This window comes from Saccostrea cucullata, unplaced genomic scaffold (assembly GCF_032062105.1).
Source record: "Saccostrea cucullata isolate Sc308-1 unplaced genomic scaffold, CSIRO_AGI_Scuc_v1 ctg1, whole genome shotgun sequence".
NCBI classification, from domain to species: domain Eukaryota; kingdom Metazoa; phylum Mollusca; class Bivalvia; order Ostreida; family Ostreidae; genus Saccostrea; species Saccostrea cuccullata.
Genome location: NW_026920581.1, coordinates 1,124,966 through 1,139,553, shown reverse-complemented (window position 1 = coordinate 1,139,553; position 14,588 = coordinate 1,124,966). Strand labels below are relative to the sequence as shown.

The 14,588-nt window shown below is 31.9% G+C and overlaps 1 protein-coding gene across 5 annotated transcripts; it reads left to right on the top strand.

The window, feature by feature from the left end:
- Nucleotides 1-485: 485 nt before the first annotated feature.
- LOC134252296 (synaptobrevin-like) lies at nucleotides 486-12,688 on the top strand. Of its 5 annotated transcripts, none has more exons than XM_062734752.1 (8): nucleotides 509-641; nucleotides 1,420-1,467; nucleotides 2,806-2,887; nucleotides 3,178-3,256; nucleotides 3,921-4,000; nucleotides 4,362-4,413; nucleotides 10,230-10,260; nucleotides 11,195-12,688. In XM_062734752.1, coding segments are annotated over exons 1-7 (372 nt in total). In that variant the 5' UTR covers nucleotides 509-639; the 3' UTR covers nucleotides 10,259-10,260; nucleotides 11,195-12,688. The 5 variants fall into 5 exon arrangements, with proteins under 5 accessions (XP_062590749.1, XP_062590736.1, XP_062590744.1 ...); XM_062734760.1 differs by lacking the exon at nucleotides 10,230-10,260 and adding an exon at nucleotides 9,494-9,528; XM_062734746.1 differs by lacking the exon at nucleotides 10,230-10,260.
- Nucleotides 12,689-14,588: the final 1,900 nt, after the last annotated feature.

The window sequence follows — 14,588 nt, the reverse complement described above, 5'->3', positions numbered from 1 at the left end:
TTCTGCATCACAGATCGATTCAAATCTGTTCAAGCTAGCGCATTAATTACCGCGTTATCAAAATTTTATGTATTACTATATACTATACTATACTATATATATCAAATGGAAAGATATATCATGAATGATTTTGACTCAATCATTTAAAAGAAAAAAAAGCACATTGTAGTTAAATTTAAAATGACTCATTGCTATGTGACAATGAAAAAATTTCAAAATGTCCTCTAGACTTCCATTTTATCAAAGATTTAAGATATAATATATATTTGTCTTTTTAAAAATAGACTTCAAACATAATCAAATAAATTGAGAACTTTGTGTAAAGACGCATTCATATCTTGATTTGCTACAAAGCGTTTTGGGTTTTTCTTTCTTCTGCAACTCTAAAACACATGAAGGTTGAATACTCTGTGGGACGAATTTACCCTCCCACCTCTTTTAAAAGTCACTGGAAAACTTTGAAGATGGTGCTGAATTTTCATCAGTTAAAGCGTTTTGAAGATCAAAATTTAAAGAACCCGGATAATATGACGTCATTGCCATACATTCGCCATTATCCATTATAATTTTTCATCGACTTGTGGAGGAAGCTGGACAAGTAGACCTCCTTAACCTTTTCCAGTTATTTTCTAAGATAGAATGTAAGTTACACATTGATGTTGCATAAAAAAGTATTTCATGCTTTGCCCAACTCAACATAGCGAAAGTATTGCAAGTAATACGCCTTATTTGAAAAATGCTGCTGAGACAAATGATCTTCATCGGAATGTTACCGGAATCTCGTTCTAGTTTAAGCATTTGTACCAATACCGATATCTTCATTTTATCACAGATCCTTGCATCTCTGTATTTTACATGAAGTAGATTTTCAATATGTCATGTGAAATGTGTCATGATGCACCGTACAACCTGACAACCGGAAATTTATGATAATACCTAAATCAGCTGTAGTAGAGACTTCATATTTGTGTCTCTGTGTAGTAAAGCCTTTTAAGGCATGTTTTACTCTATATATACTCGTATCTACATAAATAAAGGGTAATGTCTGCAAATAGTATCTTTAGGATGTCACATGTTCTGATGTTGAATGTCCTTGACTTAGAAGGAGAGGAAAATGTTATTATATATTCTGGGTTATGTTGTGATTAAATTTAGAGGTAATTAATTTGCAGCGCTCGTTTAACAGTGCTTGAAAATTGATTAAACATGCATAATGATTATGCAAAAATAAAATGCCACAGAAAATTAGTAATTAATAATTAAGTGTTCTCTGTAGTCTCTTGAAAATGTGGATATATTTGAAACCTGAAAATATATGAAGGTTGAATTTGAAGGTTACTATATTTATGCATATCGCTGTATACTGAGATCTGTTACATGGTGTAGATAATTTGTGTATCACTTGATTGCTTCGTTAAGGGCTGCTCCTCCACAGAATCCCCAGGCTGGTCCAGGGGGACCGCCTATGTAAGTATAGACCATGTTGTCCAGTCTCAAACATACATTATTTATAAGTTATTTGTTATTTTGATTTATTTTGTTTAAAGAATTTATGTCTTTATAAGTTTATATTTGAAGTATTGACTTACTTGCACAACTGAACTTTTTCAATTTTTGAATATGAGGCACACCAAACATTGTATGAGTTCTAAGACTAAAAGTAATTCCAAAAAGTAGTGCGAGATATATTTGATCAGTGCTCAGATATACAACAATGTATTTGCTAAAAGAAAAAGGAGGTGGTTCATATTTCTTGAGTTCAGACACCTGGAAGACAATTAATGTTTAAGAAATTTTTATGAACACATCCTGACATATTGTAGAATAATAATTGTCTTTGTTCAAATTAAGGCTTCCTTTAGAAGAGTAGATAGGGTCACAGTAGGATTCTGAAGTTTAATGCCCTTAAATCGAAATATAAAAAGAATATTTCAAGGTCTCAAGATCCATGATTAGTATATCCACAGACAGTATAAGTTCAGTTTTCAATTTTATCCAAGTAATACTCAGTAATAGCCTCCAGGGGTACAGTGGAACACATTAGGATATCAAGAGTTTTACTTTAATTTACATGTATAGGAACAATCTAATTATCTTTAAATTAAACCTTTTCAAAATCAGCTTAGTTATTTTTAGTCATATTAATTTATAATATACTTGCATTTGATTTCTGATCAAAACAGCCTTATACTTATTTTATTAGTTTTCTACAAACTTTGATTTGATGTCTCATTTTGTTACTTTACATAGAGAGGGTGATTGACCTTGTATCTGAGACACAAACAGATGTTACCTGTGTTGTCATGTAGACATACATATTAATTTTGGTTTTGTTGTATTTTGTATATATTTTTTTCTTATCACAGCATCATTTTGTCTGGTGTTAATGAGTCTTTAGAGGATTTGATTTTATGAATGATGTTGATATTGAAAAAAATGCACATTATTCAAGTTCTCATGGGTCTAAATTAATATAGCTTTGTTTTTTCTTGTAAAGTTATGATGTAATTGATATTTTTGAAGGAAAGAATATTTTTATTATCATTGCATATGATTATAAAACTTGAATTAAGACCCAAGAGAATAAGACACTGTTTTAATACATTGTATTACACAATTATCATGTTTAAATTTATCTTTTGAAGATTTTAATTTATTAATAATCAGAAATTGACTTAATGTCAATATTTATGTTTTAAAATTTATAATCATATACCTATGTGATCTTATTGGGTTTGGGATTTTTTTTCACAATCATTAAGTTGGAAATTTGAAAAATCTATTAAAATAAATGCTGTTTTGTAGGTCTGCTGCCGGAGGCCCCGGGGGGCCACAGCCCGCCCAGCCCAGCAAGCGCTTACAGCAGACTCAGGCCCAAGTAGATGAGGTCTGTGACTATTTATGTACAATACTTCACAGAATATTATAGGGGTGAAATATTTCACAATCGGATATCCTTTCATAGTGTTATAAGGGTGTCTTTAAGTTTAGCTTATAAATGCTAGAAATAATATGTAGACATGATCATGATAATATGCATAAAGTTTTCCTCTGCCATAGTGGGAGGGGATCCACATACACACCTTATAAGGATAGGCATTGGTCATTATGAATTCAAAAGATATCATATTGCTTATTTATATGTACTTATCATAAAAATCCGGGTCTTATTTTCAGGTTGTTGATATTATGAGAGTCAATGTTGATAAAGTACTGGAAAGGGACCAGAAAATTTCAGAACTCGATGACAGAGCAGGTAGAATTCTTTGGAGTATATTGAATTTCTGAATTACACATTATTATTATGCCCCCCATTATAAAGAAGGGAGGGCATATTGCTTTACTGTCTGTCTGTCAGTCATTCTATCTGTCTATCCACCAAGTTTCCGTTCATTTTCCTTGCAGAAGTTGCACATACTGAAGTGAAAATTTGTATACACATTTACCATAATAATATCTAGATCAAGTTCTGTTTTGGATACAATCAAGCAATTTTGGACCAAGTTATGCCCCTTGGACTTATAAAAACTCCAATTATTTGCAGTTTCTGTTCATTTTCTTTTCTGTTCATTTTCTTCATAGAGGTTTCACTTACTGAAATGTAATTTGGTATACAGATTTATCATAAGAATATATCGGCCAAATTCTCTTTTGGGTACAATCAAGCAATTTTGGACAGAGTTATGCCCCTTGGACTTTTCAATTGGGGGGGGGGGGGGGGGTAAGTATTTCACAACATTTTTTTTGGTAAGACTGTTTTTTGGTAAGTACTGTCTAAGGACAGTAGCATTTGCTATTTTCTGTTTTATAAGTACATGTGTATTTTAAAGTTTATATGCTTGTATATGAAATAAGATAAAACACATTTTCTGTACACTACCTTTTGAATGTTTTAAGATGTAACTGATTTATACCAACAGATGCATTACAAGCTGGGGCATCACAATTTGAAGCTAGTGCTGGAAAACTGAAGCGAAAATATTGGTGGAAGAATTGCAAGGTATTTTCAATACGAATTTATTCCTTCTATCAATAGTTATTGATGTAAACTTTGAAATCATCGTTAATCTGTTGCTGAAAATTTAAGATGTATGGAATATTCCATGCATAAATAATTGTTATTATGCCAACCTTTTTTCCATGAAATATTTCTTTAGGAAAACAGGGTTCTTTTATTGTAGCAATGCTTTCTAAGCTGAGTTTTCAAAAGTTTTGTGAAACCATGAAATGTTTTTGGCCAGGTCCATCAGTAAGGCATCAACAAGTGAATTCATAACTATCAATACTGTTCTTGATAGTTTTGTGCATGTCATTTTTTATCTTGAAAAAAAAAATCATGAGCTATACAAACAAAATTGCAGATGATGATTATTTTGGGAGTAATAATTGCTGTCATAGTAATTATTATTATTGGTAAGTTTTAAAGAAAAATAGATCTTTTAATACATGTTGAATCACAGTTTGTGTTATTTTCTGTTGTTGTTGTTGTTGTTTTTAGCAACAATTCATTTAATTTGGAAACACCCTGTGAAATTGTGATTTTATCGTGAAAATCTTTCTTTTTGTAAAGGAGGGATGTATTAAATTTATTTCAAAATCAAAGTCAATGAATCCATAATGTCAAATGTTTATGAAATTATATTTAATTAAATTAGAAAATGAAATTATGCATATCATAAAATTAAAACTCCCTATTTATTTGTTTGTAAAGTTAATTGTTAATATGTTGTTGTTGTTTTTTTTTTAATGTACTGGGTATATTGCATCTTTTACCCTGTAGTATCTCTGTCATTTTATAAGAATCTGTAAAGTGTTGTTTCTTTAGAGACATTGACAGTAACATGACCAGAGTGTTAAAAACATTGATTGTTCCCTAGAAACTCTTGGTAGCCATAGAGCATACTTAAAGTCTCAGACCTCGGTAAATTTGTTACAGCAAGGGAAGTATATTTTACTATAGTGCTGTGCGATATTACCGGTTAACCGGTGTATCCCGATTTTTTTCTTCACAATACGTATCGCGGTATTTTTTTGTGAATACCGGTTCGTGTTCGATATGCTATAAATTGTTATAAAAAGAGTTATTTGCCCTTTTCAAGGTAAAATATGGCGGCAAGCGACGTGAAGTGTGATCAGAAATGAGAGACATATCTCTGTCAGAAACGAAAAGACGACAACTGTTACATGAAACCCCTTCATGTTAAAGCCGATTCTGAATATTGCAACTTGATTCGTCAAGTTGTGCCACAAAAAACTTAGCTTGCCACTTGCGCCGACACAACGCGACCAGGCAGTTGCAATATCAACTCGAGAATACATGTAATTTGAGTTTGTGTTTTCATTTGACATTGACGAAAAGCAAAATTTATTATGAATTTTATATTGTGATATATTGCAATACAAAATATAATATTGCAATATATCGCAATACGATTTTTCAGTCGCGATACCCAGCTCTAATTTACTATAAAGCTAGAAAAAGGATAAGAGTCCAGTTCATTTCTCTATAATTATGAGCCCTGCCTGACCAATCTTGCATCACTCTGGATCTGACTTACATTTTCTGGATGAGTGAACAGGTCAAGTTTTGACACTTTTACATAAGTATGACTGAAGTTCTGTGAATGTCATCAAGGGTCGTACCATACTTGCGTAGGATGCTGAATCACCTAAATATTCTAGATTTGCAATCAGATTTTAAACTAGATACGATCTCGTTGCGAGCAACAAGAGGTCTTCAGTCCGATTCAGGAAAAAAAAAAACTTGTAAAATCGAGCTGAAAAGTGATTCAAAATTTTGATCACAAGGAGGATTGAATCCAGGTCGCCAACGTGAATGCGCCTTTTTTTCTCTTTTATCCCCAACGCACGAACCATTTAGCTATTGGGAATACTGCTTTAAATATACTTGTGTATACTTTTGCAACAGTACACCTGCAACGTACTACTACGTGAGAGTCCAAGTAGTTTTTTGCATTTCATGTATCCTTATGTCAGAATGGTTTAATCAAACGCTCAGCTGCCTCCATAAGCCCCTACTCGCGAAATGGCGGAGTTGACAGAGACAGCCGCCATCTTGGGCCCGCTTCAGATTTTCAAATATTAATATCTAGAGTTCAGATTAGCCAATATTCAAACAACTTATATAGTAAACATCAGTACAAGGGTCTCTATTAACATTCCAAAAATAAATGAAAAATATTGAAAAACAAAAAAGTTAGAAAATACGCTTTTTTCAATTCGCATATCCTTACGACAGGAAGTATTGACGATGAACGAAAAGTCGCGTCCTGGTTAGTATGTATCACGATCTATAATTCCTGAAAGTTTCACATTGATATCTTTTACCGTTCTTGAGATTAACCACAGACAAAATGTCATTTTAAAATCAGGAAATGTCCCGTAACTTGGCACCAGATAAGAATTTTCAAGAAATCGCTCAGATAGATCAAGTTCATGTTACGATACATCTTTTCTGAAAATTTCATGTCATTCCATCCAGTAGTCTTCGAGAAATCGCGTGCACAAAATTTTGGAAAAAAAATAATAAAAAGAATAATAATAATTAGAAACTCTTGTTGCTAAAGCAACAAAAACGGTCTTCCGTTCTCTTCTATTGATCTGTATGAATGAGCTTTTATCTATGTTAAAAAAATGTAATATTTACAATGATTACAGGAAAACTCATATATAACCTATAAATATAACTTACAAAGATTCTCGACGTTTCTTTAAACAATTATTATAGTCTTAATAACATTGATAAAAATCATTTTCAATCTTTTTATCACTTCCTGTGATGACCGGAAGTGACGGCGGACGCATTATACACTAGAATTGTTGTTCAATCTTTATGGTTTATTATTCATATAAATTAAGTGTCCTGATCTATTACAGTTTAAGAGATCTCCTAATATTACCTTCTCATTTTGAGGACAAGAAATCACGTGACCGGAAGTAAATTTTAAGAAAGATATTTGAGGTTACTCTAGACATTTGCAGTCTGAATATCATGTCCTATAATTTCAAGTACTCTTTTTATAAAAGATATGTATGGGATAGTATGATACTCAATTTATGCAGTTTTTCTCTCATAATCGGAAGTTGTTGTTTTTGTTTCCAGTGGGATTGGAATATTTCGAAACTACAAATAAGATGCTATAATTTATTACTAAGAAAGATTCCATAAAGAAAAGTTGAAATTTTTTATTTATTCAATCACTTCCTGTGACAAACGGAAGTGACGGCAGACAATCTTAACCCAAATGGATTTGTCTACTCATCAAGATCTACCACCCCTATAAGTTTGGTGTCTTAATCTCTTACCATCTATGAGATCTAGCTATGATAATTTTTCATTTTGAAGACAGGAAATCACACGACCGGAAGTGAATTTTAAAAAGATATTTGACGTTACTGTAGACATATGCAGTCTAAATAACATATCCAAAAATCATTACAAATACTTTATCTATAAAAAGTATTTATGGGAAAGAAAAATACTCAAATTATGTAGTTTTTCTCTTATAACCGGAAGTTGTCGTTTTTTTTTGCGGTGGGGCTGTTATATTTAAAAAGAAAAATTAGATGCTGTAATGCAATGCAAAAAAAGTTGCAAAAAAGAAACGTTGAAATTTTTGATTTCTTTGATCACTTCCTGTGAAGACCGGAAGTGACGGCTGACAATCTTATTCCGTCAAGATCTACCACTCCTATAAGTTTGGTGTCTTAATCTCTTACCGTCTACGAGATCTAGCTATGATAACTTCTCATTTTTGGACAGGAAATCACGCAACCGGAAGTGAATTTTAAAAAGATATTTGACGTTACTGTAGACATTTGCAGTCTGAATAACATATCCAAAAATCAATCCAAATACTTTATCTATAAAAAATATTTATGGGAAAGAAAAATACTCAAATGATCTAGTTTTTCTCTTACAACCGGAAGTTGCAGTTTTTGTTTCCGGTCGGACTGATATATTTCGAAACTTCGAATAAGATGCTATAATGTGATGCAAAAAAAGTTGCAAAAAAGAAAAGTTGAAATTTTCCATTTTTTAGATCACTTCCTATTACGACCGGAAGAGACGACGGACAAGCTTAACCCAAATGGACATGCCTACTAATCAAGATCTATTACTCATATAAGTCTGGTGTCTTAATCTCTTACCGTTTCTGAGATATGACTCAGACAAATTTATTTTGAAAAAAGCGGAAATCGGACATATCTGACGACCGGAAGTGAATTTTGAAAAAATGGAAAAAACGCCTGGGCGTATTTTAGTTTTCCACCATCCCTGAAAATTTCATGAAAATCTGTCCAGCCATCTCTGAGAAATCTTGCCGACAAGATTTGGGGAAAAAAATAAGAAGAAGAAGAAAAAACAGTAGAATCACTATAAGGTCTTCTGACTGAAACGGAAGACCTTAATAAGAAACAGTAGAATAACTATAAGGTCTTCCGTTAGGACGGAAGACCTTAATAATAATAATAAGAAACAGTACAATAACTATAAGGTCTTCCGTTAAGACGGAAGACCTTAAAAAGTGTTTGAAGGAAGACTCTTGCCCAGATAACGGTCTTACGGTAACCAAACTTGCATATGATAGATCTAGACATGCAAACTACCAGGCCTGTTTCAAGTGGTTCCAAATAATTTTTGTCCTATGACATATATATATCCCAGTATAAGTCTTAATGGTATTTCCATTAATACTTGTTTAAAAAATCACACATTTATTTTTCAGTGCAATCTGGTTATGTTGTCAATGTTTTGGTTTCATTGATGTTTTTGTTTGGAACAATTTATTATTTTCTGTCTATGTATTTTTGAACACTATTTTATTTATTTCCAGATGTGGCTAATTCTTATTGCAATTATTATAATTATAATCATAATCATAGTTGGTAAGTAAAATTGATTTGAATGCAGCAGACATTAACTTCTGTATTTTATGCTAACCTTTCCTGTGAATCCTTTCATTTACGTTTCCAAAGGCTTAAAGATGCTTAAATATATGGATAGAAAGATGCTTAAATATATGGATAGAAAGATGCTTAAATTCACTTCAGAGGTATATTTTGTTATTTATCATGTATGTTGATTAAATGACAGTATTTGAAAAATGAAAGGATTCACATATTTTCACCTTTATGCTAGCATGGGAGAAGGTAAAATGGTGGGTCATTGCAAATGTAACAGTGATTTCTTTTTCATTCATACCTAATAAACTGTCATATTTACTAATATCTGAACAAATTAGGTTTTACACTGTAAAATAATGCTTTCTGCTGGAAAAAAAATAAAGTCAAACCTTGTTCTTTTAAACTTGATAAGGCTGAAAATATGAAATATCAGAATGCATAATACATCCAACTTGCTTTAAGGCATCAGTGTTTATACCGAAGTTTACCTATATTGCATTTGTCAATAAGCTCATTATACCTAGTTTTAACATGAAATCTGGTTGTATTTTATTGCACACTTCAGCCTGGGTGGCCTCTACTTATGGTTAAACATGAGAAGTAAGGTTTTATGATGGCCATTGTATTGTTTATATGTAGTGTTATATGTAGTATATTGTTCAGTCTGCCTCCATTGTAGATTGTCTGTATTCTACTGTGGTCTACATAACTGTGTCAAATCATACTGGAATGATCTGTTGCACGGTCTGGATTTTATCAATCATATACGAACTGTTGTACAAAATCTTACGAAAAGGAAGGGGGGTGTAATTATTGCATTGGTTGCTAAATGGCTGTATGTTTCAACCCATGAAAAACATGTTTGTAAACAAAACCATCCTTTTAAATATTAGCTAAATTTTTGTTCTAAAAAATTAAAGACTAAAAGATTGATGAAAATCAAAAAAATGTATGTTGACTTTATTGTTAAGTTCAAATTATTTGAGTTAGTTCACTAGGTAGCATAAAAAAAATGGAGGAAAGATTACAGGTAGCAAAAAAAAATTACAAATAGAAATATATAACTGCTTTGTGTCATCTAAATGAACAATGCCAAAGCAAAGTGACCGTGCAGCAAATGGATATTGAGGTTAAGTGTCTGTTCTCTTCAGGGCTCACTTCTAGATGTTAAACTTGTATGTGATCTGACAAAAAGTGATCTCCCTTGTGTTGTGCAGACTAGATGTTACATTAGATAATGCAATACTATAAAGTATAAACTGTCTTATGTCGTTAAATATGCTTTCCTCTAATTCTTGCAGCTTGGGTGTATTCAAAATATGGTGGCTAAAGGTTGTTCTATGTTGTGTGTACTATACTTAAAAAAAAAAAAAATTATGCTTTCTCTTTATTTGTTCATTTGGGTTCTATAATTTAATATTTTATTATAGATGATATTGAATGTTTTAATAGATTATTTTGATATTTTAAGTGTAAAGTGTTACACTCTGTGGCACTCTCATAGATTTTAGATGATGTGACCCCAGTTTTGCAGTGACATTTGTAATTTGAAATATATCTCACAAAATTAGATGTCATATAAAAAAAATGCTACAGATTTTAGACTAGAATTGTGTTTAATAATGATCATATTATCATTAGACAAGGTCATGTAATGTCATGTTACAGTAATGAATTCAACAAAATGTGGAATTTTACACTTCATTGACAATGTACAATCTGCCCTGCATGCATGCTTCTTTGCATTTCAAACATATCCTATCCTTTTAAGAATGTTAGCTATCATTAATTCCTTTACTTAGTATTTATATTTTGAATATAGACACAACACTGAATCATAATATTTAATTAGTTTGCACTGTAGTATACAGTCACCTAGTTTAATATTGACTCTTTTTTTTCAGTATATTTGAGCTTGATATTATTGATATTTGAATTAAAACCCTGTTTTTTTTCACTTCAAAGTGAATAAAAAGAGCATCAGATGAATCGCACACATTTCTATTACATGTAATACAGTTTAGATAAACACATTACCAAATACCCCAATAAAACTCTAGCAAAACAATATTGAACTAGTATTTCCAACTGCAAATATTTCAGGAGGGGAGAACTCTACCTAAAATTATTTAAATGAATAAATAATATTCCAATATTTTAATAAATTTTTTTAGTCATAAAGAATTGTTTATTAGAGGTTTGACCAGCATTTGTGAAGTCATGCCCTCATGTATGAACTCTAACATTGCTTTATTTTTTTCCGCAGTATGGGCAGTTACAAGCAACAGTAGCAGTGACAGCAACACGAATAACAACAACAGTGGATAGATGGACTTCATATTGGACACATCATTCATATTCCTGTGTAGTGCTTAGTTACATACCGTACCAACTATCTCTTTTCAATATTACAACATTTACTTATGCTGTATCCATTATTTTAAAGCAAATCTATCCAGTTTTAAGGTTTAAGAAAAAAAATTTTGTCTTCAGGTCAAAGTAAATTGTGAAGAAAAAAGACAAAAAACTAGAATAAGAAAGTTGGAAAATTTTCTGAAAGTAATATGTGTAAAGCAATATGAACAACTTGCTTTAGTATATTTTAGATTTTTCGAAACGAAAGTTTATCAGTGTTCATCATGTGTTGCATTGTCCACGATTTTTATTCAACAGATTTTTAATTGCTTTCTGTTTCTGCAAATGAAATGATGTGATTTAATTGATATATATATATTAAAACTCCTGTGTTGTGGTTTGAAATTGACATCTTTGTATCATCATTTACGTCCGAGATGACAGACATGGGGTCTATAGACATTTGGATTTTGCGTCAGATCGAAACATTCCAGTTTTATTTGGGTCATGTTAAAAGTTCAGAATTATGTAATTGCGAATAATGTTAATTGTAAATTGTATATTTTAGAAAGAAATTTCACTGTATTTTGTTATGCCATCAGTTTCAAATGTTTAATGATTTACAAAATATTTTCAAGTTTCAAGATTATTTCACATTTATCGTTTGAAATTACCGATATCGACTGGTATTTCTCTGCTAGGAAGAGAAAAAGATTTTTTTTTTAAATGTAATTTGTTATAAAGAATCTTCAAAACTATCAAATGTTAATCCAGAAAAGTAGGGTTAGTAGTTTAGTTGACAGTATAGATGACTTTGAACTAGGTGATTCTGTTAAGTTACATTATCGATTTCTCTGGTATGATTGTACATGTTTGTTATTTATTATTTAAACACTACTGTACAGCAACTGTTGATTTCTTATTGGGTGCACATAGTTCTTCTGTTATTAATCATTATGTATATATAAATATATGTGTATATCGGACCCCCCTGTTTACAAAACATGTAAATAACTTATTCAATCGGATTAACTTTTCATAGCCAAACTTGCTGTTTTCATTCTGCCAAAATGGCATGAACTTAATGATAATTTTTTTTTTTACACAGGCTTGCGATCAATCATTTTTTCCATATACTAATTAATTTTCAGTGATTAAAATTGTAAATTTTTAAAAAGTAAGGCATTTTGTTTATCATATCTTGATGTTCTGTAAACTGATGTGTGTGTTTATAAGTGTGTAGGGTGTTTTGTGGATCCATAGCTCTGACAGAGTATGTATATACCTATATATATACTGGTCCCAATGTCAGACTAGCACTTTGTGTAGTAGACTCTGTGTCTTGTTGATTCAGTCTTTGTCAAAACAATAGATTAAATGCTTAATGTATATAGGCAAACATAAACCGGTGTACTGTTGTCTGTTAAAAGAAACTACAGGAATACAATCAGATTTTGACCATTGTTGAACATCAGTTGCCATGCAGGCAATTATTTCTGTGAAAGTTAAGATTCCTTACAGTTTATATTTCTAATTTGTTTATGTTGAACATTTTGTTGTTGAACTGCACAAAAAAAACAAAAAAAAAAACAAGCATTTGACTGCAGGTGAAATTACTGGCTCCATCTAAATGGTGATTTTGTAAACCAAATTTCAAAAAGTGGAACATGGTAACACAAGTATTTCAGTTTACATTATATTTGTTATAGAAATCATGACAGATACCATAATACTTTTATGCCATATCAAACTGTCTCAAAAAGACATGAAGTCATAGTCTCCATGCCTGACTGTTTTCTTGTGATGACACAATTGCCTATTACTCCAGTTTCAATGAAATAGATTGCTTTATACATGAAAGATGAACTGGAAGTAAGGGATAGAATTTTTTATTGCAGCACTTGGCAACTGATGTATACTTCACCTGACGTTGCTGGGAAAAGTGTTATACTTCACCTGACGTTGCTGGGAAAAGTGTTGATGAACATTGAGATAGATCAAAGATGATTCCATAGGTGCTCATTTCATTAAGTACCGGTATACTAGCTAGTTCACTACTGAATATAAGATACTAGCAGATGCCTGTAGAATATACCAATGGATTGGTGTTGAATTAAAGATGGAGTAAAGTATACACATTTATTAGTTTGGCAATGAGCTCAAAGCTGATGTATATCTTGGACATATAAAAGCCTATTTTCAACAAAACTTGACAGTTTATACATTATGGGGCCTTGAAAGTTTGCCGACTAAATAGAAGGTCACTGTGACCTACTTTTGGAATTTTTATGGCAAATAATAATAATAAGTATTTCATATGTTAATATTTTAGGAATCATTTAACCTGGGTAAGTTATGCATCTTGGGACCTTTTATTTAAAAAAGTAGGTTACAGTGACCTACTTTTAGACCTATGATCATCAGTGGAGTGGAGGTGTGTGGGGTCCTTGGAGTATACTAATAAGAAAGTTTGTCACCGTGACCTACTTTCGATAATTTTATATTTTATATATTTAGTAGGCTTAGAATCGCCAAACTTCGTCAGCTACTGCATCTTGGATTCTAGGAGCATATCAACTGAAAAGTAGGTCTTATATAAAAAAAAAACACGAACAATTAATTTTTATAATATATGGAAGCCTTAGCACCAAAGGTTCAAAAGTTATAAGTTAAACCAAGTTTAAATTTGGGCTAATAAAAAATAAAAGTGGAACAAATTCAAGGTCGAGAGGTCAAACGTATGCTTTTGCAAGAATTACACACTTGAAATTTGAAAACCATAGCACTCAAGCCACTTTGCAACCAATCAGAAGTGGGCAAGGTCAAAGTTCTTGTGGATAAACAAATAGATATAGACAGCCAAGGAAATAACTATATTCCCCCAAATCTTCAATAAATTGTTTTGTTCACATGAGCGGAAGGCTCAACTGAGCTTTTCTGATCACATTTTGTCCGTCGTCCGTCCTGTCTGTCTGTCCGTCTGTAAACTTTCAATATTTTCGATTTCTTCTCAAGAACCACTGGACCAAGTTTAACCAAACTTGGTACAAAGCATCCTTGGGTTAAGGGGAGTTTAGATTAAAATGAAGGGCCAAGTCCCCTCACAAGGGGAGATACTAGTAATCAAGATTAGACAAAAATAGGGTGGGGTCATTAAAAACTCTTCTCAAGGACTACTGGGCCAGAAAAGCTGAAACTTATGTGAAAGCATTCGCGGGTAGTGTAGATTCTAAATTGTTCAAATAATGACCCTCGGGGGAAGGGCGGGGCCACAATAGGGGACCCAAGTTTAAAATAGAAATATA

Bases quoted from the DNA above. Each gene is read 5' to 3' on its own strand.
- LOC134252296 (XM_062734746.1), top strand. The intron at 2,888-3,177 runs GTCTGTGACTAT...TCTTATTTTCAG, and splicing joins CTCAGGCCCAAGTAGATGAG to GTTGTTGATATTATGAGAGT. The intron at 3,257-3,920 runs GTAGAATTCTTT...TTATACCAACAG, and splicing joins AGAACTCGATGACAGAGCAG to ATGCATTACAAGCTGGGGCA.